This window comes from Pogoniulus pusillus, chromosome 35, assembly GCF_015220805.1.
Source record: "Pogoniulus pusillus isolate bPogPus1 chromosome 35, bPogPus1.pri, whole genome shotgun sequence".
NCBI classification, from domain to species: Eukaryota; Metazoa; Chordata; class Aves; order Piciformes; family Lybiidae; genus Pogoniulus; species Pogoniulus pusillus.
In genome coordinates, this window is record NC_087298.1 from 2,007,662 (window position 1) to 2,030,361 (window position 22,700).

General features: G+C 56.2%; 1 protein-coding gene across 3 annotated transcripts in view; it reads left to right on the top strand.

Annotated features, from left to right (window-relative positions):
• Window positions 1-22,700, top strand: part of NSMF (NMDA receptor synaptonuclear signaling and neuronal migration factor) — a 74,975-nt gene that overhangs the window by 26,371 nt on the left and 25,904 nt on the right. For 2 of the 3 annotated variants that reach the window (XM_064171471.1, XM_064171473.1), the window contains exons 3-5: window positions 11,376-11,855; window positions 15,525-15,600; window positions 18,193-18,261. In XM_064171471.1, the coding sequence (XP_064027541.1) occupies window positions 11,376-11,855; window positions 15,525-15,600; window positions 18,193-18,261 (625 nt within the window). The remainder of the gene's footprint in view (window positions 1-11,375; window positions 11,856-15,524; window positions 15,601-18,192; window positions 18,262-22,700) is intronic. The other variant, XM_064171472.1, reaches the window with a different exon arrangement.

The following is a 22,700-nucleotide window of genomic DNA, read 5'->3' on the forward strand; positions in this document are numbered from 1 at the left end:
GGCAGAGCAGAGGGAGGTGTCTGGGGGCAGGAGCCCTGTGCTGGTGTGTGCACGCTGCAGTATGTGAGCACTGGAGCTGCAGAGTTGACATGGGTGGGAGCTTTGCATTAAGGCTCCAGTGCACGCTCAGAGAGGCAGCAGAGGAGAACAGGACCTGACAGCCTCTTACTCCACCTGAGGAGCTCTGACAGGCATATGCAAGGGCTCAGAACTGCAGGAGAAACTGCTTAGCTCTGCTGCTTGGAAAGATGTTCCTGGTGTGGACACGTCCTGGGCTGCAGCCACTGCAGCCACTGCTGTCCTTGAGGCCATCAGCTGCACTCCTGCTGGTGTAAAAGAATCGTTCATTTCATTCATATGGGCAGCTACTGGAGAGAATCCAGCAGAGGCTACAAAGATGCTGGGGGGCTTGGAGCATCTCTGAGAGCCTTGGGGCTGTTGAGCCTGGAGAAGAGCAGCCCCAGAGGGGATCTGAACAATGCTCAGCAACAGCTAAAGGACCTGTTGGGAGTTAAGAGGCTGAGGCCAGACTCTTGTCAGTGGTGCCCAGGGACAGGACAAGAGACAATGAACACAACCTGGAACCCAGGAGGTTGCATCTGAAGAGGAGGAGAAAGTTGTTTGGTGTGAGGGTGCTGGAGGCCTGGAGCAGGCTGCTCAGAGAGGTTGTGGAGTCTCCTGCTCTGCAGAGCTTCCAACTGCTCCTGGGCAAGCTGCTGTGGGTGCTCTGCAAGGGGGCTGGACTGGATGACCTCCAGAGGTCCCTTCCAACCCCACCCATGCTGGATTCTGGGATACTACCCAAAAATACTGCAACTCCACATACTGTGCACCTAAAGTCACCTTTGGTGGCTGAGAGACTTCATAGAATCAAGCAGGTTGGAAGAGAGCTCCAAGCTCCTCCAGCCCAACCTAGCACCCAGCCCTGCCCAACCAACCAGACCATGGCACTAAGTGCCCCAGCCAGGCTTGGCTTCAACACTTCCAGCCACAGAGACTCCACCACCTCCCTGTCGCTGATCTACCTGCAGGGAGGCTGTAGCCAGGTGGGGTTGGGCTCTGCTGCCAGGCAGCCAGCAACAGAACAAGGGGACACAGCCTGAAGCTGTGCCAGGGCAGGTCTAGGCTGGATGTTAGGAAGAAGTTGTTGTCAGAGAGAGTGATTGGCATTGGAATGGGCTGCCCAGGGAGGTGGTGGAGTGGCTGTGGCTGGAGGTGTTGAAGCCAAGCCTGGCTGGGGCACTTAGTGCCATGGTCTGGTTGGTTGGGGAGGGCTGGGTGCTAGGTTGTGCTGGCTGAGCTTGGAGCTCTCTTCCAACCTGCTTGAATCTGTGATTCTATTATTTAAAGCTGGTGCCTTAAACACCAGGTTCAGAGAGGTTCCAGCTGAGGTGCAGTAGGGAAGAGAGAAGTCTCACTGAGGTTCATTTTCCTGAGATGACAGCAGGGCTTGTGGGGCTTATCTGGATTCCCCTTTGCCACTTAGCTACTGATGCTGGAGCTGAGGTTTTAAGTCTAAGATGCTTTAATCATCAGTTTGGCTGCTAAATGCAGTAATAAATTAGGGTCTTTCTCTTCTCCCCCCCCCGCCCCAAGCTTCTGTCTTTGCCTTGTGGCTGTTTTCTGCTTTGATTTATAAACTTCTCCTCCCGTGGGGCTCCAAGGCAGGGGTTTGGCTCTGTGATTCTCTCCACGGTTGTGAATGGGCATCACTCAGCTGAGACTCATCCCAGCACTTTGCCTCCTCCTCAAAATGTGACCAGAGGAAATGTCAGGCTGCTGTCATGGGTAGTTACCTGGGTCAGAGCAAGTGCTCAGGTGAGAGCTACTGAGTGGGAAAGGATTGATTTCAAAGTGTCTAACAGAAATAAGTGTCCAATTATCAGGAAGCAGATGTACTGGGGTGGGGATTCTTCCTTTGCCAAGATGCCACCAGTGAACAGCTGCAGGTCATGGCTGCTGGCAGTGCTTGTGCTGTGGGTGCTGCACATGCCCTGGCAGGTGTGTGTTGGGCAGTGCTGCATGGAAGGGGAGGAGAACTGCATCCAGGTCTGGAGCCCCTGGGACAAGAGGGCTGTGGAGATGCTGGAGAGTGTCCAGAGCAGGGCCAGGAGGATGCTCAGAGGCTGCAGCAGCTCTGCTGTGAGCACAGACTGAAAGAGTTGGGGCTGTGCAGGCTGGAGCAGAGGAGGCTCCCAGGGGACCTTCTTGTGGCCTGCCAGGATCTGGAGGGGGCTACAAGAAAGCTGGGGAGGGACTTTGGAGGGTGTGAGGGAGTGGCAGGAGTGGGGGGAATGGAGCAAAGGTGGAGGTGGGGAGAGTGAGGCTGGAGGTGAGGAGGAAGTTGTTGAGCAGGAGAGTGGTGAGAGGCTGGAATGGGTTGCCCAGGGAGGGGGTTGAGGCCCCATGGCTGGAGGTGTTTGAGGCCAGGCTGGCTGAGGCTGTGTGCAGCCTGCTCTAGGGTAGGGTGTCCCTGGGCATGGCAGGGGGTTGGAATTGGCTGATCCTTGTGGTCCCTTCCAACCCTGCCTGATTCTGTGATTCTAAGTAAATGTCAGAGAGGAGCAATTGAGGCTAAGCAGAGTTGTGCAGGTAAATAAGGTGGAGGAGAAATGGTTTGGCCCTTGGGACTGGGCTGTTGAGCCTGCAGGGGGTGGGCAGGCTGTTAGAATCATGGTGTCACAGAAGGGTTTTGCTTGGATAGGGCCTGAAAGATCATCCAGTTCCAACCCCCCTGCCATGGGCAAGGACACCACTCACTAGCCCAGGTTGCTCAATGCCCTTTCCAACCTGGCTTCGACCGCCTCAGGGATGGAGCATCCACAGCTTCTCTGAGCAGCCCAGGCCTCTGTGCCACCACCCTCACCAGGAGGATTTATTCCTACCTTCCCATCTAACCCTCCCCTCTCAGTCTGAAACTCTTCTCCTCATCCCATCAGTACTCTCCATGATAAAAGTCCCTCTCCAGCTTTCTTGTAGCCCACTTTAAGTGCAGAAAGGTCACCAGGGCTGCCCAGAGCCTTCTCTTCTCCAGGCTGAACAAGCCCAACTCTCTCATCCTGGCCTCACAGCAGAGCCCTTCCAGCCCTGCCAGCACTGCTGTGGCCTCCTCTGACTCCACTCAGCTAGAGAAGGAAGTGATGAGAAGGTGATTCTGACATCTCTGTCACCAACATGAGCTCCAGCTCAAGCACATTGATCCTCTTCCCTTCCTTTTGCTGTTCTCAGGCACCCACATAGAGCACAAACCCAGATGAAAAGCACTGTGTGAGCCACTTGGTTTGCTCCAAGGTAGCTTTGCAGTTGTGTGAGGCAAAGGTGTTGCTGATGAAAGCAAGTGGGAGAGCAAAGTTGTCAGCAGGTCAGCTCATTGGAGTGGCTGCAGAGCAGGGCTGCCTGCCAGGCTCCCCGAGTCCTGCTGTCCATGGCAGCTTGCTGCAGCAGCTGCTTGTGGGAGAGGTGGCAAGAGCAATGTGCAGGTGAAATGGAGCAGCAGTAACCAGGCAGAGGCTGTTAACAGCAGCCTGCTTCAGCTGACTCTTAGAAGATGGTTCCAGTTAGTGCTGAAGTCCTCTGGTAGTGTTCCTTGGTTCTCAGATTTCATTCAGTGCTGATTTCTGGAGCAGCTCTGCAAAGGAGGCTGTGAGGGTGACTGGGGGATTTGGAGCATCTCTCCTGTGGAGAATGTTGTGCCAGGGCAGGTTCAGGCTGGATGTTAGGAGGGAGTTCTTGCCAGAGAGAGTGATTGGCACTGGAATGGGCTGCCCAGGGAGGTGGTGGAGTCTGTGTGGCTGGAGGTGTTGAAGCCAAGCCTGGCTGGGGCACTTAGTGCCATGGTCTGGTTGGTTGGGCAGGGCTGGGTGCTAGGTTGTGCTGGCTGAGCTTGGAGCTCTCTTCCAACCTGCCTGATTCTATGATTCTAAGGCTGAGAGCCCTGGAGCTTTCAGTCTGGAGAAGAGAAGGCTGAGAGGGGATCTGGACAATGTCTGTAGGTGTCCCAGGGGTGGGTGTCAGGATGAAGGTGCCAGGCTCTTTGTGGTGGTGCCCAGTGACAGGACAAGGAACAACAGGTACAAGCTGGAACCCAGAAGGTTCCACCTCTACATCAGGAGAAACTTCTTTGGTGTGAAGCTGCTGGAGCAGGCTGCCCAGAGAGGCTGTGGAGTCTCCTTCTCTGGAGACTTGCAAACCCTGCCTGGATGTGTTCCTGTGTGACCTGCCCTGGGTGCCCCTCTGGCAGGGGCCAGGACTCCATCTCTGGAGCTCCCTTCCAACCCCTGCCACTCTGTGAGTCTGAGCTCACTGCTCTGGCAGGCAAGAGGCAGGCATGGTCTGAGTCAGGAAAACTGTTCAAAACATGGAAGCATGAGGCAGGGGTATAAAGAAGAGCAGGCTGCCCAGAGAGGCTGTGGAGTCTCCTTCTCTGGAGACTTGCAAATCCTGCCTGGATGTGTTCCTGTGTGCCCTGCCCTGGGTGACCCTGCTCTGGCAGGAGGCTTGGACTGGATGATCTCCAGAGCTCACTTCCAACCCCTACCATTGTGATTCTGTGATTCTTTCTTAGCAGAAGCAAACCATTCAGCTACAAAACCATAGTGGAAGCAGGTGTAGTGCTTTGGCACCCAAATCCAGCTCACTGCAAGCCACCAAAGGAGCTGGTCCCTGTTACCATCTCAGGGCAGGTAGTGCATGTGAGTGCCTGGGGGTGTGAGTGCCAGGGCAGCCTCGCTCCCTGAGCTGCTGCAGCCACGTTTCTAGAAGCCAATAACTCATTCTATTGGCTCTTGGCATCTCTTTTCCTTCCATCCTGGTTTTTTTCTTCTTCTCCTGTAGGTGAATTCTTTATTAAGTAGCAGACTTGAACAAAGCTTCACATTCCCTTTGTATCTGAAGTTGCTTCTCCAGTGTGTAATTACTGCAGGTGCTAAAGGGAATGAAAAGGGAAGAACTCTCCTGCTGTTTGGCAAGGGGAAAGCCTGGGGTGATGGCAGCTCTGTGCAGTGCAGACCACAACAGTCCCAGCAGGTACAAGTGAGAGCACCTAGAGGAAAAGATAAGGCAGGAAGAAAGAATTGTCCATGCATTTTGCTACCTGCAGACAGGTAGCTCATGTCAGATGGATCCAGTCAAGATAGCAAGGGCTGGAGCAGCTCTGCTGTGAGGACAGGCTGAGGGAGCTGGGAGTGTGCAGCATGGAGGAGAAGATTCCTTCAGGACCTTAGAGCTGCCTGCCAGTACCTGAAGGGATCCTACAGGAGGGCTGCAGAGGAACTTTTCCTATGGATGGCTAACAGCAGGACAAGGGGAGGTGGTTTGGAGCTGAGGCAGCTGCTGAGCAGCAGACAGCTGTGTGCTGGGCTGCAGCCAGAGGAGTCTGGCCAAGGGCAAGAGGAGACATTCTGCCCCTTGGCTCTGCTCTGCCTCCAGTCCTGGTGTCCCCCAGCAGAAGGATGCAGAGCTGTGGAGTGGAGGCCACAAAGATGCTCCAAGGGCTGCAGCAGCTCTGCTGTGAGCACAGGCTGAGGGAGCTGGGGGGGTGCAGCCTGGGGAGGAGAAGGCTCCAGGGGCACCTCAGAGCTGCTGCCAGTGCCTGAAGGGATCCTGCAGGAAGGCTGCAGAGAGACTTTTGCTGAGGGTGTCTGAGCCAGGCCAAGGGGGACTGGTTTGGGGCTGAGGCAGATTAGAGTTAGACTGGATCTGAAGAAGAAGTTCTTCAGTCTGAGGGTGGTGAGAGTCTGACACAGGCTGCCCAGGGAGCCTTGTGGATGCCTGCTCTCTGGAGGTGTTGAAGGCCAGGCTGGATGAAGCCTTGGACAGCCAAATCTAGCTGAGAGGTGTCCCTGCCCATGCTGGGGAGGTTGGAGTCATGAGCTCTGAGGTCCCCTCCAGCCTAAGCCCTTCTATGAAGAGCTCTAACCCTGCCATTCTGACTCTTACTTGCAGCACTCACATCTCCCTTTGTACCTTTCTTGGAGCTGAAGAGACCTCAGTGCTTATCAGCCAGCCCCTGGAAGTGGTGTTTGCACTGGGGAGCATCAGCCCTTTCAGCCATGCTGTACCTTGGGCACTCTCTTGTTCCAGTGCTCAGCGGTTCAGAGACAGCAGAGATCAGGAACCCTCTCTCTGGGTTGCAGCTCTGTGTGTTTGCTTTGATGAAGCTCCACAGCTTCCCTGGCAGGGGAAGCACAGAGAGCTGAGAGGCTCTGCCTTGTGGCGTCACAAGACACAGGGAGTCTCTGTGCCCACATGCATTAGGAATGCATCAGGAATGGTGTGGCCAGCAGGAGCAGGGAGGTCATTCTGCCCCTGGACTCTGCACTGGTTAGACCACACCTTGAGTGCTGTGTTCAGTTCTGGGCCCCCCAGTTTAGGAGGGACATTGAGATGCTTGAGTGTGTCCAGAGAAGGGCAACGAGGCTGGGGAGAGGCCTTGAGCACAGCCCTACGAGGAGAGGCTGAGGGAGCTGGGATTGGTTAGCCTGGAGAAGAGGAGGCTCAGGGCAGACCTCATTGCTGTCTGCAACTACCTGAGGGGTGGTTGTGGCCAGGAGGAGGTTGCTCTCTTCTCTCAGGTGGCCAGCACCAGAACAAGAGGACACAGCCTCAAGCTGTGCCAGGGGAGATTTAGGCTGGAGGTGAGGAGAAAGTTCTTCCCTGAGAGAGTCATTGGGCACTGGAATGGGCTGCCCGGGGAGGTGGTGGAGTCGCCGTCCCTGGAGCTGTTCAAGGCAGGACTGGACGTGGCACTTGGTGCCATGGTCTGGCCTTGAGCTCTGTGCTAAAGGGTTGGACTTGATGAGCTGTGAGGTCTCTTCCAACCCTGATGGTACTGTGGTACTGTGATTAGTGAGTGTGAGTAGCTGAGAGGAGGGCTTGGGGCTGGCCTTTGTTTTGCATCTGAAGGTGGAGAGCCTGGCACTGGCAGCCAGCTCAGGTCTTGGCAGGTAGTGAAGCATCTCTTGGTGGTGTGGCCCCAAGACATGCTCGTTCCAGAGCGTGCTCAGTCTTGGAACCGAGGAGAGTCTGAGCTGCTGGAGAGCCACTGGTGTGCTGCTGCCTCCTGAGGGGGGGCAGGTGGCTGGAGAGGCTCTGGGGCCTGTGAACACTTCCTGCACTGGCTGGGGGGACATTGTCCTGCTGCTGCTAGTGGGACACAGTGGGCATTCTGCCCCTGTGCTCAGTGCTGCTCAGGCCACCCCTGGAGTGCTGTGTCCATTTCTGGGCTCCTCCATTCAAGAGAGATGCTGAGGTGCTGGAAGGTGTTGAGAGAAGGGCAGCAAGGCTGGGGAGGGGCCTGGAGCAGAGCCCTGTGAGGAGAGGCTGAGGGAGCTGGGGGTGTGCAGCCTGCAGCAGAGGAGGCTCAGGGTAGAGCTCATTGCTGTCCGCAGCTGCCTGCAGGGAGGCTGTAGCCAGGTGGGGTTGGGCTCTGCTGCCAGGCAGCCAGCAGCAATAGAGCAAGGGGACAGAGGCTCAAGCTGTGCCAGGGGAGGTTCAGGGTGGCTGTTAGGAGGAAGTTGTTGTCAGAGAGAGTGATTGGCATTGGAATGGGCTGCCCAGGGAGGTGGTGGAGTGGCCATGCCTGGAGGTGTTTAAGAGGAGGCTGCATGAGGCACTCAGTGCCCTGGCTTAGGGACTTAGAAGGGTTGGGTGCTCAGAGGACTTCTCCAGCCTGGTCAGTTCTGTGACAAGCTACTGAATGGCAGCTGGTGGAGCACTTGACTGGACTGCAGTGGTTCTGGTGATTGAACAGAGTGCATCAGGCTGGAGCTGACCCTGGAAGGTCATCTTGTCCAAACCTCCTGCAGTGAGCAGGGACATCTCCAGCTAGAGCAGCTCAGGTTGCTCAGGGCCACATCAAGTTTGACCTTGAATGTCTCCAGAGATGAGTCCTCTATGACACCCCTGGGCAACCTGTTCCAGTGTTCCACCACCCTGCTTGTGAAGAACTTTCTCCTCATGTCCAATCTAAATCCAGCCTGCTCTAATTTCAAACCTCTGTCCTTTATCCTACCCCTGCCAGTGATGGCTCTGTCCACACAGCTCTCCTGGAGGAGGAGCAGATGTCCATGGTGTATCTGGTGCAGGAGGCCATGGCTGAAGCAGAGCTCTGCTCACTTTTGCATCTGCCTGGACAGTCTCACTGAAGTGCTTGAATCCACACCACACCTAGGTTGTGTTTTGGACTTCATGTGAAGCCTTCCAGGCCAGCATCAGCTGTAGAGCCAGGAGGCAGAGCTTTGCCTTGAGGCCTTCTGCCTCTTGCTCAGCTCAGGGAGCCACAGAGCTGCCAGCTGCAGTAGCCAGAGACTGAGAGGTGTCCCTAGGAGACACCTGAAATGATCCTGAGTTGCATCAGCCTGAGTGGTCCTGACAGTCACTTCCTGAGCAGGGTGGCCAGAGGTGGATTTACCTCCTAGTGCAGGAGGAAGTTGTGTCTCAAGCAGAAAGGTGAGGTGAGAGTGGCACACCATGGCAGTGCCAGCTCAGTTTGGTTCAGTCTCCATGGCAGACAGAGCAGGAGGAGAGACCCTGGGCAAGTGAGTGGCATCCAGGGTGGGCTTCAGATTCAGAAGCTGCAAGTGTGCCTCCTGAGCTTGGGAGGGCTCTTTCCAGAGGGGCACAGGAGCACTTCCTAGGAAGCAGAAGGTGACAGAAAGTACCACATCAGACTTGTCCTGAGACAGGTCCCTTCCTAGCATCACAGAGTCGTGAAGGTTGGAGGAGACCTCCAAGATTGTCATGTCCAACCTTCCACCCAACATCTCCGTGTCCCATGTTTCCTCTTTCATCTCTTCATGGCCAGCTCAAGGCTGTTGCCAGGTCCTTCCAGGCCATGACTCAGTAGCTCAGGCTAAAATGTTCATTAAATATCCAGTGGAGTAAAGGCCTGAGCTTGCTTTCTGCTTCCCAAAGTGCTGTCTGGGCTGGACATTAATGGGTTTGGTTTTGCTAGGGCAGTAGTCCCTTGAATAATGCATTTCCTGCCAGAGCCTTTAGAACAGTCCCCTGGCTGCTTCCCATCTGAAGGGAAGTGGAAGAGGTAATTAGCAGCCCCTTGAAGAAGGATTAGCAGGTGGGTGGGAGCATGCTGGGTTCAGGCATGGAATTGCCATGGAAATGCTGAGATCTCCTGGCACTGCATCCAGCGTGTGGGCTCCAAAGATAGTTCACTCCTGGGCCTGTCTGCTTTCCATCTTCCCACCCTACACAGCAGTGCTGTCTTTCACTTCAGGCCAGCTTCTGCTGGCCCTGGCCTCGCCATCTGGGCACCCAGTGGCCAGGGGTGCCACAGGGAGCCAGCTCAAGGCCTTTTGTGCTTCTCTCATGTCAAACCAACTGGCAGAAAATCAGGGAGGAGGAGAAACCCAAGCCCTGCTGCTTCACCCTTTTCTTTTTGGGGTGAGAAATAGAAACTTGATGCACAGAACCACTTGGAGTCTGTCACTCCCTAGAGAGGTTGGCGGTGGTGCTGGTGCCACCAGCTGTGACCAGCAGCTCTTGTGTGGCTGCAGCAGGCAGGGCTGAGCAGGAGCTGCTCTGCCCCTAAGGCTTCTCAGGCTGTGCAGTGAGACCTGTGTTTGCCTCTAGCCTTCTTTGGTGGCCATGCATGCTTCACATGTGGGATGCATTTGGGAGAAGTGGCTCAGTTCTGGTTGATAGCTGTCTGAAGGGGAGCCAGCAGTGCACTCAGGTGGCCAAGAAGGCCACCAGCATCCTGGCCTGGATCAGCAACAGTGTGGCCAGCAGGACCAGGGGTGGAATTGTTCCTCTGTACTGAGCACTGGTGAGGCCATAGTGTGGCCAGCAGGACCAGGGGTGGGATTGTGCCTCTGTACTGAGCACTGCTGAGGCCATAGTGTGGCCAGCAGGACCAGGGGTGGGATTGTGCCTCTGTACTGAGCACTGCTGAGGCCATAGTGTGGCCAGCAGGACCAGAGGTGGGATTGTGCCTCTGTACTGAGCACTGCTGAGGCCATACCTTGAGTACTGGGTTCAGTTTTGGGCCCCTCACTCCAAAAAGGACATTGAGGAGCTGGAGCTGGTCCAGAGAAGGGCAACAGAGCAGGGGAAGGGTCTGAGAACAGGGCTGGGGGGGAGCAGCTGAGGGCGTTTGGTGTGGAGGAGGCTGAGGGGAGACCTCATTGCTCTCTACAGCTCCCCAAGAGGAGGCTGCAGTGAGGTGGGGGTTGGGCTCTGCTCCCTAGTAACAAGTGACAGGATCAGACTAAGTGGCCTGAAACTCTGCAGAGGAGGTCTAGGTTGGAAATGAGGAAAAATGCCTTTGCTGCAAGAGTGGTCAGGAGTTGGCACAGGCTGCCCAGGGAGGCAGTGCAGTCCCCATGCCTGGAGGTGGTCAAGAAATGAGTGCCCCTGGCACCTGGGGCCATGGTCCAGTGGCCATGGTGGTGCTGGGCTGCTGCTTGGACTGGATGATCTCAGAGGCCTTCTCCAACCCAAACAAGTCTGTGATTTTGCTGCCAGCTCTGGAGGCTTAGAAGTCAATGGGCACAGGAGAGCGCCCCCCGGAGGGCACTTGCCACATCTCTTCCCCTCCTTCCCCTTCGCGCAGCAGTAACCAAGAGCCTGCAGGCTGCGGCGGCGCCTGGGCATTAAGGGCTGTGCACTGTTGAGTCATAGAATCATAGAATCAAGCAGGCTGGAAGAGAGCTCCAAGCTCAGCCAGCACAACCTAGCACCCAGCCCTATCCAGTCAACCAGACCATGGCACTAAGTGCCCCAGCCAGGCTTGGCTTCAACACCTCCAGCCACAGAGACTCCACCACCTCCCTGGGCAGCCCATTCCAATGCCAATCACTCTCTCTGACAACAACTTCCTAACAACATCCAGCCTAGACCTGCCCTGGCACAGCTTGAGGCTGTGTCCCCTTGTTCTGTCCCTGGCTGCCTGGCAGCAGAGCCCAACCCCACCTGGCTACAGCCTCCCTGCAGGCAGCTGCAAGCAGCAATGAGCTCTGCCCTGAGCCTCCTCTGCTGCAGGCTAAACACCCCCAGCTCCCTCAACCTCTCCTCACAGGGTTTGTGTTCCAGGCCCCTCACCAGCTTTGTTGCCCTTCTCTGGACATGCTCCAGCACCTCAACATCTCTCTTGAATTGAGGAGCCCAGAACGGGACACAGCACTCAAGGTGTGGCCTGAGCAGTGCTGAGCACAGGGGCAGAAGAACCTCCCTTGTCCTGCTGCCCACACTGCTCCTGAGCCAGCCCAGGATGCCGTTGGCTCTGCTGCCCACCTGGGCACACTGCTGCCTCATCTTCAGCCTACTATCTATCAGTACCCCCAGGTCCCTTTCCTCCTGGCTGCTCTCCAGCCTCTCAGTCCCCAGCCTATAGCGCTGCTTGGGGTTGTTGGTTGCAGATCACCTGCTGGCAGACTCCTACGTGGGGCAGGAGGACTCCCCCGAGGTGCAGCAGGCGGCGCAGCACAAGCGCAGGCTCTCGGTCATCTCGGACGGCAAGTTCGAGCGGAGCTTCTCGGAGGAGCAGGCGGAGAAGCTGCCGAGCGAGGCGCCCAAGCCGCGCGTCTACACCATCTCCGGCGAGCGGCCGATGCTGGCGGAGCACGGGAGCGAGGGCGTGGAGCTGGTGGTGATGAAGGGAGCCGCCCAGGAGGAATGCCACCACGGGCACCAGGCGCAGGGCGCCGGCGGCTCGCACGGCCTCGGCAGGCACTGCAAGGGCTGGCCGGGCAGCCGCCAGGGCTCCAAGGAGTGCCCGACCTGCGCCCGCCTGGCTGCCCCTTCCCAGCAGTCCTTCGACCTGGAGCAGCACCCAGCGGGCGACGCCGGCTGGCACAGGAAGAGGCTGGAGAGGATGTACAGTGTGGATCGGGTGTCTGGTAAGCGAGGAGGGCTGCGGGGTGCTGGGAGGACCTGGCGTGGGGGTCTCCTTGCCGTGCGCCGCAGGCTTGGCTCTGCAGCACGTCCCCTGCGGAACCTGCTCCAGCCTTTCCCCACCCTCACCGTGCAGAACTTCTTCCTGACGTCCAACCTAAGTCTGCCCTGCTCTGGTCTCCCCTTTGGCACCCCTGTGGAGAGGGATTGTCAAAGGGGCAGTTCAGGTTGAGGGCAGCTCACTCCAGCTCCCCTGTCCCTGCTCCTGGCCGGCCAGCAGCAGGCAGCCTGGGAGCTTTCCGTGCAGCTTAGTGAGGCTGCTCTCCCCTTTGCTGAAGGAAGAGCAAGAGCTGTGTCAAAGCCCCCACATCCATGCTCATCTGGGAGGCAGCTCAAGGCAGGACCCTCTCTCCTCTGCCTCTGAGGCAGGTGGGATCTTTCTGAATGTGCCAGGATGCTTCACGGAGCCTCAGCTCAGGTGCTCAGGGCTGTGCTTTGGTGTGTCCCTGAAACGCTGCTCTGCATGGCTGGAGGCAGTTCAGGCTCCCTCACCTCGGGGCCTTTCCTTAAGCGGCAGCAGATAATACAGCAGTGACCTTCCCCCTCCACTCTCCAGCCGTTGCTCAGTGTTTTCAGGGAACAGGGCTTGCAATCATTCCATTCCATTCAAAGAATTCCTGCTTGTCTGTCACAGTTTAACCATTACTCAAATCTGTGACCTCTCTGAGCAGCCTGTGCCAGTCTCTCCCCACCTTCACTCAAAAGACTCCTTTCTCCACTCTCACTCTCCCCTCTCCCAGCTCAAAGCCATTGTCTCTCATCCTGGCACTCCCAGCCCTTCTCCAAAGTCCCTCCTCAGCTCTCCTGCAGCCCCTTCAGGCACTGGAAGGCTGCTCTAAAGTCTCCCTGCAGCCATCTCTTCTTTGAGCTAAACAGCCCAACTCTCCCTAGCCTGTGCCCACAGCAGAGCTTCTCCAGCCCTCTGAGCATCTTGGTGGCCTCCTCTGGGCCCTCTCCAGCATCTCCAGGTCCTCCTCATGCTGGGTTCCCAGAGCTGGAGGCAGTGCTGCAGGTGAGGTCTGAGCAGAGCAGATTGGAGGGGCAGAATCCCCTCCCTGTGCTGCTGCTCTGCCTGCTCTGGCTGCAGCCAGCACACAGCTGGCTCTGGGCTGCCAGGGACCAGTGCTGGCTGTGGGGCACTTGGGCACCAACTGACACCCCCAAGGCCTTCTCCTCAAGAGAAGGTTGCTGTTCATTAGCTCTGCTTTGAGTCAAAGCTGTGGCTCAAAAGCTGTAAAACATCTGAAGAGAGTCAGTCCTTCATGATGTGTGGTCCCTGAAGAGGCAGGACAGAGTCGTTGGCTAAGAGGCCTTTGTGCAGCTTCTCCATCACCACTGCTATGTGCTCAAGACTTCCAACAGGAACCTCATTTCCAGCCTGAGCTGCTTGGCATTTCTTCTGTGTTTGCTGGAGAAGAGCAGCCACAGGAACTTCATCACCAGTGTTTAGCATGCTGGAATGCAGCTTTCACTTGGGATCCAGGTTTCCTTAGAGTGCCTTTGTGCAGGGCTTGACAGAAACTGTTAGCTGAGTCTCTGTTAGAGCTTTCTGTAGGAGCTCTTGGAAGCTTCAGTCAAAGGAAGCCTCCCCAGCTCTGCTGAGCATTCTTTCACATCTGGAATTGCAGCCACTTTTTGTGCTTCCAGGGAAGAGCAGGAGCAGCCTGCAGCAGATGATCTCTGCAAACCATGTGGTGAGGTCCCTGCCCCATGGTGATTCTGTTTACAGGAGGCACATGGGATTCAGTTGGGCTTTGGCCAACAACAGGGCATAAAAAGAGCCCCTCCTAATGATGTCACCATAAGCATGACAGCTTCTGCAGCTGCTAATTGTTCACAGATGGCATAGGGTTGGAAGGGACCCTCAGAGGTCTTTGTCAGCCCTCCTGTAGGCAGCAGAGATGTCCTCCACTAGCCCAGGTTGCTCAGAGCCTTCTTGAGCCTGACCCTGAGTGTCTCCAGGGATGTGGCCTCCACCACATCCCTGGGTAACCTGTTCCAGTCTCTCACCACCCTCATTGTGCAGAACTTCCTCCTGTTACCCAACCTAAATCTCTCCTGCTCCAGTTTCACAGAATCAGTGAGGCTGGAAAAGACCTCTGAGATGATCAAGTCCAGCCTATCCCCTGACACCACCACCTCAGCTAAACCAAACCACCAAGTGCCACATCTTCTTACCAGGGATGGTGACTCCACCACCTCCCTGGGCAGTCCACTCCAGTGCCTAAATTCCAGTTCCAAACCACTGCAGGCCCTTCTAACCAGCCCCTCCTCAGCCTTCCTTCCTTCCTGTGGGTTCCCTTCTGAGTGTGGTAGGTTAGAAACTTCCCCACACACTACTGGAATTGTCCAGCCCAGCTCAGAGGGTTTGGCAGTCAGGTACAGCTCTAGGTACAGCAAAGCACAGCTCACAAGCAGATAGACACAAGAGGCTTACAAGGATTTGCAACTACAGACAAACCAGAAACAACACAGAAACCCAAACTGCCTCCTGGACAAAAACTGCCCAGAGGGGCTCAGAGCTACCTTCTCTTTCTCCCTCTGCTTTCCCAGACAGACAAAGCCAGCAGCAAAGCTTAGGCTGTCAAAAGTTAGCTGAGATGAGAGAGATTAGAGCAGATCAAAGGAGAAGCAAAAGGGAGCAGCATCACAGACCAGAGTGGGACAAACTGTTGCCATTTTGGCCTTTTACCCCTCTCAGTAAACCCAGGAATGATAAAGACTTCAGCATTATTATCTTCTCACAACCAATGATCTAGTTTCTCCTGTAAAGATACCCCAGTTAGCCTCAAACCAGCACACCAAGGCAGAAATGTAGTTATGAGGTCTCCCTGCAGCCTTCTCTTCTCCAGGCTGAACAGCCTCAACCCTCTCAGCCTTTCCTCTTATGGGAGCTGCTCCAACCCTTTGATCATCTTTGTGGCCTCCTCTGGACCAGAGAAGGGCCATGAAGGTAATTGGCTGGAGCACTTCTCCTACAAGGACAGGCTGAGGGAGCTGGTAGTGTTCTGCCTGGAGAAAAGAAGCCTCTGGGGACACCTTAGAGCAGCATGAAGGGGCTCCAGGAGAGCTGGGGAGGGACTTTTGACAAGGGCTGGGAGTGACAGGACAAGGGACAATGGTTTGAAATTAGAGAAGAGCAGGTTTAGATTGGATGTTAGGAACAAGTTCTGCACTTGGTGCTGGTGGAACCCTGCATCAGGTTGCCCAGGGAGGTAGTCGAGGCCTCGTCCCTGGAGATATTCTAGGTCAGGCTCAACAAGGCTCTGGGCAGTCTGACCTAGTGGAGGATGTCCCTACTGACTGCAGGGGTGTTGGACTGGATGAGCTTTGGAGGTCCCTTCCAACCCAGACCATTCTATGATGCTGTGAGGTTGCTCAGAGCCTGTCCAACCTGACCTGGAATGGTTCCAGGGCTGGGGCATCTCCCCCCTCTGGCTGGGACCTGGGCCAGGGTCTCAGCACTCAGTGTAAAGAATGTCCTCCCTCTCTCTAGTCTGAGTCTCCCTTAGATATAAGAGGAGGCCAAGACTCTCCTATGCAGGACAGGGCAGGAAGAAGAAAAGAAGCTTGGCAAGCCTTGCTGTCTGAGCAATGTCTCTGCTCTCTTCCAGATGATGTCCCCATCCGAACCTGGTTCCCCAAAGAGAACCTCTTCAGTTTCCAAACCGCTACTACAACTATGCAAGCGTAAGTGAAGCGACTGCTGTAGCCCTTCTTCTGCCTCTGGGGGCTGCTGACCCAGTCCCAGCTGTGTCTGGGAGCTTGGACAGTCCCACTCTGTGTTGGGCACCTCACTTTGGGGCTGAGAGACAGAACCTTGTCTCACACTAACCTTGTCTCACACTCACTGATTCTCTTTCCTGCTGCACCCACTGGTTTGGGTTTACCTTCTTGAACTCCTTGGGCTACTCAGCTCTTCTCTGCTTCCCTGACTTTCTGTGTGAGGCTGTGCCCTCTCCCTGGCTGCTTCTGCAGGGCAAGGGTGCTGTGGGAGCACCACCTGACACCCTCCACCACTTGCTTCTGCTGTGGCCACTGCCCCAAGGAATGTGTTGCTCCAGGCTTGCCCTGCACTCCTGGCTCACAGGAGTGTCTCTGCAGGATGGGCTCTCAGCCTGCAGCTTCTGTGCTGCTCTGGCTGCTGGAGGAAAGTGCTGGTTAAGATCTCTGCAAAGTGTGAAGAGTGAGGAGCAGCCTTTCCCTCCACACTGCACACAGGGTTTGGTGTCCCTGGTTGCTGTGTGCTGGCAGGAGGCAGTTCTGAAAGGACTGGAGAGAGTAAGAGAAACCTTTCTGGGTTGTAAGCAGCTGGTCAGGAAATGTCATCTCCCTTCCTCCTGGCTGCAAAGCCAAGGTGAGCACTGAGGGGAAGCAGACAGACACTGTTCTGCCTTTTAAAGCCCTTCTCCAGCCTTCTCACCTTGTCCCTGTGTTCTTCCCATGGCTGTGTCACCCTCAGCACTCTTGCTCTCTTTATTTCTCCTTTTCTAATCTGGTGCCCTTTTTGTACCCCATTTCTCTGCTTGTTTTTCTTTCCCTTGTGCCTTTCCCTTCCCAAGTCCCAAAAGAGGCTGATTATTGATCTTTGGATAACCCAGACTGGATCAGACCTCTAAGGACCAGTGTGGGCAGAAGGGTAGCTGCTGAGGTATTGAAAAGGATCTGCATCCCCCCAAAAGTGCTTATCTTTGTGCCTTTCCCCTCCAGCCCTCCCAGGAGGTGTGAGCCACCCTTCTGGCAGGGCGAGCAGCATGGGGAAGGCATTTGCCTGGTGCCAGTCTGATGTGTGGTGATGTGGTGCAAATCCCACCCTGACAGTGGGAGTGAGGAGCTCCTGTGGGCTTCTGCTGTCTCTTGTCCTGATGCTGCTTCTCTTACCTGAACCCTACAGTCCCTGAGAAGGAGGCAGGGGAATTAAATCTGGCATCCCAGATGGTTACACTGCTGGGCACCAGGCTGGCAGGGCCTGGGGGCAGTCCAAGGGCAATCTGGCAGGCACTGGCTTTGCTCTTCAGAGGTGTTGGCTGTTGTGGTACAGTTCTGACCTGGTGCACCAAACCACACACAGAATCAGCTCCTTAACCTTTGGGCACATCCTTTGCTGCCTGGAGTCATCTTTGGTGGGCACAAAGTTTGCTGCAGAATGCTGGCCCATGGCAGAGCTTGCAGGGATTGAAGACCAAAGTGAGGTTGTGCTGGGGAGTGATGTGTGCCCTAAGGAAAGCCTGGAGGAGCACAGCTCCTGCCCTGCATCTAGCTCCATGGTTACCATTGCTGGAGATCCTGTGCCACCTCTCCAGGAGTCGAAAGCAACTGCCCAGGCTGCTTGAGTTGACTCCTTCAGGTGCCTCTGTCCACCAAGGAGTCAAAGCCAGTGTGCTTGGCTCCTTCACAGAGCAGAGAGCATGAGCTGACCTCACAGGTCTCTGCCACTGTGGAGAAGGTCTCCCTGCTCCAGAGGCCCACGATGCCAAGCTCCTGCTGGAGCCCAGTGGGCCACATTCAGCTGTCAGTTGTGTACCTGCACCTTGTCTGGGTCTGCGTGGAGTTCATTTGCATCCAAGCCACATGCCAGCAGCACCCCGGGGAGGACTTAGCTCCATCCAGGAGGAGTCTCACCTCTGAGCAGTGTTTGATTGAAAAGCCATTTCCTTCCACCTAACAAGAGCCCTTCCTCCCGGGGCGAGAATGCCCTCGGCACGCTGCCTGGGGCTGGGCACTAACGAGTTCCTCTTCTCTTCCTCTTTGCCTGCACCTCCTGGGATCCCTAGCATCTCGTAAGTACCCTCTTCTTTTGGGTTGAGTTTTGGTTTCCTTGTCTGCTGCTGTCCTGGGTAAAGTCTCCTCTGCTGCCCCTCGCACTCACTCGTGCTTTCCCTGTGCTAGGTCTGTCTGGCAGCTGGCAGGAGAGGTTAGATGGCTGCAGCTGCCAGCTTGCCTTGGCCCTCCTGAGCCTGGCATGCTGAGCTCCTGCCTGCAGCCTCCTAGGTCCATTCCTCTGTAGCAGGGACGATGGCTGCTGGCCTCCACTCTTTGGGGGGCCACACTCTGGCCACTCTTACACTTGCTTTAGGAACAACTCCTCCAGCCTCCTCCTACCCTAGAGAGCGAAGACCTTCGGGTTTGGTGATTCTCCTGCGGTCCTGCCAGGGCTGGCTCTCTTCTTTGGTCAACCTAACCTCTCTCTGTTGTGTCTGGTGAGAGCTTCCCTGTCTGTGTTTGGTGTCCTCCCCAGTTCAAAGCTGTGTAGTTGGTTAATGGCTTAAAATGGTTTCCCAGGGCGTTCAGGGGCTACGCAGAGAGGAAGAGACGGAAACGAGAGCATGATTCTGCTGCTGTTATACAGAGGTAGGGCCCTTTCCTCCCGCAGCTGTGACCTTGCCTGGTGTGCCTGGGCCCTTTGGGTGCCAGTAGTGACCGTGGGTGACTCTGAACGTGGCCGTCCCTGTCTGTCTTGCTGTCCCTCAGGGATCAGTGCTGGGCCCCATCCTCTTTAGCAGCTTCATAGATGATCTGGATGAGGGCATGGAGTCAGTCATCAGCAAGTGTGCAGATGACACCAAGCTGGGGGCAGATGTGGCTGGGTTGGAGGGCAGAAGGGCTCTGCAACGGGACCTTGACCACCTGCACAGATGGGCAGAGTCCAAGGGGATGGTGTTCAATAGCTCCAAGTGCAGGGTGCTGCACTTTGGCCACAGCAACCCCATGCAGAGATACAGGCTGGGGTTGGAGTGGCTGGAGAGCAGCCAGACAGAGAGGGATCTGGGGGTGCTGATTGATACCCACCTGAACATGAGCCAGCAGTGTGCCCAGGTGGCCAAGAGAGCCAGTGGCATCCTGGCCTGCATCAGGAATGGTGTGGCCAGCAGGAGCAGGGAGGTCATTCTGCCCCTGTACTCTGCACTGGTTAGACCTCACCTTGAGTGCTGTGTTCAGTTCTGGGCCCCCCAGTTTAGGAGGGACATTGAGATGCTTGAGCATGTCCAGAGAAGGGCAACGAGGCTGGGGAGAGGCCTTGAGCACAGCCCTACGAGGAGAGGCTGAGGGAGCTGGGATTGGTTAGCCTGGAGAAGAGGAGGCTCAGGGCAGACCTCATTGCTGTCTGCAACTACCTGAGGGGAGGTTGTGGCCAGGAGGAGGTTGCTCTCTTCTCTCAGGTGGCCAGCACCAGAACAAGAGGACACAGCCTCAGGCTGTGCCGGGGGAGATTTAGGCTGGAGGTGAGGAGAAAGTTCTTCCCTGAGAGAGTCATTGGACACTGGAATGGGCTGCCCGGGGAGGTGGTGGAGTCGCCGTCCCTGGAGCTGTTCAAGGCAGGACTGGACGTGGCACTTGGTGCCATGGTCTGGCCTTGAGCTCTGTGCTAAAGGGTTGGACTTGATGATCTGTGAGGTCTCTTCCAACCCCTGATGATACTGGGATACTGGGATACTGTGATACTGTGATTGGCAGTGGCTGTGTTGGAAGTGTGGGAGTGAAGGATGCTGCCGTGCTCAAGATCTGTCTCTTCTTAAAGGGACACTGTCAAGTTTCTTTTGAGCTTCTGTGGTGGTTTGGCTGTTACCTGCCCCCCCACACTGTAGAAAATTGCCCCAGCCTACTCAGACTGGCTCTGGGAGTATAAATGAAGCTATTTATTTACAGCAGCACAATACACAAGCAGCTATTTACAATATATACAGTTAGATACAGAAATATACAAAGGAAAAAGTAATACAGAAGCACAACTCCCCTCCCAGAAACCTGAGTCCCCAGGAGGGGTTCTCAAACCACCCCAACACCTCCCCCTGCCCCTCTCAACCTTACCCCAATCCTGAGAAAAGAATAGAGGTGCAGCCAAGAGGTTAGGGAGCAATGTTAGTGGCAGTGAGGTTAAGGAGATGTTGCTCAGTCTGAAGGCAAAAGCAAAGTGAGAGACAAAAATGGAGAATGTTATCTCATGTTCACTTCTTGTTCCCATACTTCTCAGTGGGACTGTGAGAGAAGAGACACCACCAGGTTTTCCTTTCATAGCCAATTATCTACTTTCTCTCACCAAAACATTCTAGCCTGCTTCAAACTAGCACAGCTTCCCAATGTGAGCTGTGGCTCAGGCACAAAATGTGTCAGACATGAGAAAAGAAATGAAAAGCTGACTGCATTTCCTAGGTCCATAGTCTGGGTTGGAAGGGACTTCTCAAGGTCAGCCTAACCCCCCCTACATTCAGCAGGGACAGCTGCAACTAGAGCAGGTTGCTGCAACTAGAGCAGGTTGCTGCAACTAGAGCCCCAAACAACCTCACCTGGGATGGTTCTAGGGGTGGAGCAGCTCCCACCTCTCTGGGCAACCTGGGACAGGCTCTCACCACCCTCAGTCTCAAACATTTCTTCCCTCTCTCCAGCCTCTTTTAGTTTCAAGCCATCACCCTTTGGCCTGTCACAACAGACCTGGCTCAGAAGTCTGTCCCCAGCTTTCTGCTCAGCCCCTTGGAGCCCTGCAAGGCCACCAGAAGGTCTCCCTGGAGCCTTCTCCAGGCTGAGCAATCCCAGTTTGTTTGAGGACAGCTGAGTACATTTATGTGCTACTGCTGCATCTACAAATGGCACCCCAAGGAATCTGTGAGCTGGGCAAAATTAACTTTTCTGGTGGCTACAACTCTGGTTCTTCATTTTATTTTTTATTGTTACAAAGAGAAAGGCACTAAAAGGGCCTGGGGCTGGGCTGATTCCTCCTCTGGGTATTTCATAGACTCACAGAATCAGGCAGGGTTGGAAGGGACCACAAGGAGCAGCCAGTCCCAACCCCCCTGCCATGCCCAGGGACACCCTACCCTAGAGCAGGCTGCACACAGCCTCAGCCAGCCTGGCCTCAAACACCTCCAGCCATGGGGCCTCAACCACCTCCCTGGGCAACCCATTCCAGCCTCTCACCACTCTCCTGCTCAACAACTTCCTCCTCACCTCCAGCCTCACTCTCCCCACCTCCACCTTTGCTCCTTTCCCCCCACTCCTGACACTCCCTCACAGCCTCAAAAGTCCCTCCCCAGCTTTTTTGCAGCCCCCTCCAGATCCTGGCAGGCCACAAGAAGGTCCCCTGGGAGCCTCCTCTGCTCCAGCCTGCACAGCCCCAACTCTTTCAGTCTGTGCTCACAGCAGAGCTGCTGCAGCCTCTCAGCATCCTCCTGGCCCTGCTCTGGACACTCTCCCCCTTCAGATCCTGGAAGGCCCCAAGAAGGTCACCACCTTTCCAGAGGAGCCCTGGTTTGCCTCTGCTGGCTTCACCAGGTAGCCACTGTGCAAGCAGAGCCACTGGAGGGGGTCTGAGTGCAGCGAGGCTGGTGTGCTTTGGCAGCCTGCTCAGCAGCAGAACACAGCATCTGTGGCACTGGTTAAGAGCTGTCACCATCCCTCCAGCACTGCTCCTAACAAAGTGGGGAGGAGGGGGGGGAACCCTTCAGGTTTCCTCAACTGGGAATTTGCCAGGAACTTTGATTGCCTTTTGTTTTTTTTTAGCAGCTTAAGGGGATTTTTTTCCTGGCTGGTGAAGGGAAATGAGGATGCCAGCTTGCAGGGGCTATAAATAAGCAGACAGTGTGGCTTGAAAAAGAAAGAGAGGGGCCAGGGTTTGTCTGAAGGCTTTGCCGGGGGGAGGCTTGGTGCTGTGGGCGCAGGAGGGGCAGCCCTGCCCTGGCTGAGGCGGCGACGGCAGCAGGGAGAGCACAGCACTGGCTGCTTGGATGAGTACCCTCTGGGCACTGCAGGGCTGGGCAGGGTGGCACAGTGAGAGCAGCTCTGGCTGCTTGGATGAGCAGCTGTGAGGCTCTCCTCCTCTGGGCACTGCAGGGCTGGGCAGGGTGGCACAGTGAGAGCAGCTCTGGCTGCTTGGATGAGCGGCTGTGAGGCTTCTCTCCTGCTCTGGGCACTGCAGGGCTGGGCAGGCTGGCACAGTGAGAGCAGCTCTGGCTGCTTGGATGAGCGGCTGTGAGGCTTCTCTCCTGCTCTGGGCACTGCAGGACTGGGCTGGGTGGCACAGTGGGAGCAGCTCTGGCTGCTTGGCTGAGCGGCTGTGAGGTTCTCCTCCTCTGGGCACTGCAGGGCTGGGCAGGGTGGCACAGTGAGAGCAGCTCTGGCTGCTTGGCATGAGCGGCTGTGAGGCTCTCGTCCTCTGGGTACTGCAGGGCTGGGCAGGCTGGCACAGTGGGAGCAGTGCTGGCTGCTTGGCATGAGCGGCTGTGAGGCTCTCCTCATCTGCTGGGCACTGCAGGGCTGGGCAGGGAGGCACAGTGGGACCCCACCCGCGGGTGTCTGGTCGTGAAAGAGGAGGCGCTGGTGGGTGTTTGGCTGTACCCACAGACAGGCCTGGTGCTGGTGGGTGTTTGGCTGTACCCACAGACAGGCCTGGTGCTGGTGGGTGTTTGGCTGTACCCACAGACAGGCTTGGTGCTGGTGGGTGTTTGGCTGTGCCATGCAGGCAGGCCTGGTGCTGGTGGGTGTTTGGCTGTGCCCACAGACAGGCCTGGTGCTGGTGGGTGTTTGGCTGTGCCATGCAGGCAGGCCTGGCACTGGTGGGTGTTTGGCTGTGCCCACAGACAGGCCTGGTGCTGGTGGTTGTTCAGTGCTGCTGTGCCACGCAGGCAAGCCTGGCACTGGTGGGTGTTTGGCTGTGCCATGCAGGCAGCATGGTTGGATTGCTGGCAGTTAAGTGTTCAGCTCTCTTGCCCAGGCAGTGAGGTCCATCACAGCCCTGCCAGAGTGCTGTGGGAGTTGAGCTGGGCAGTGCTTGCCCCATGTGCCCGGTGCCCAGGCAG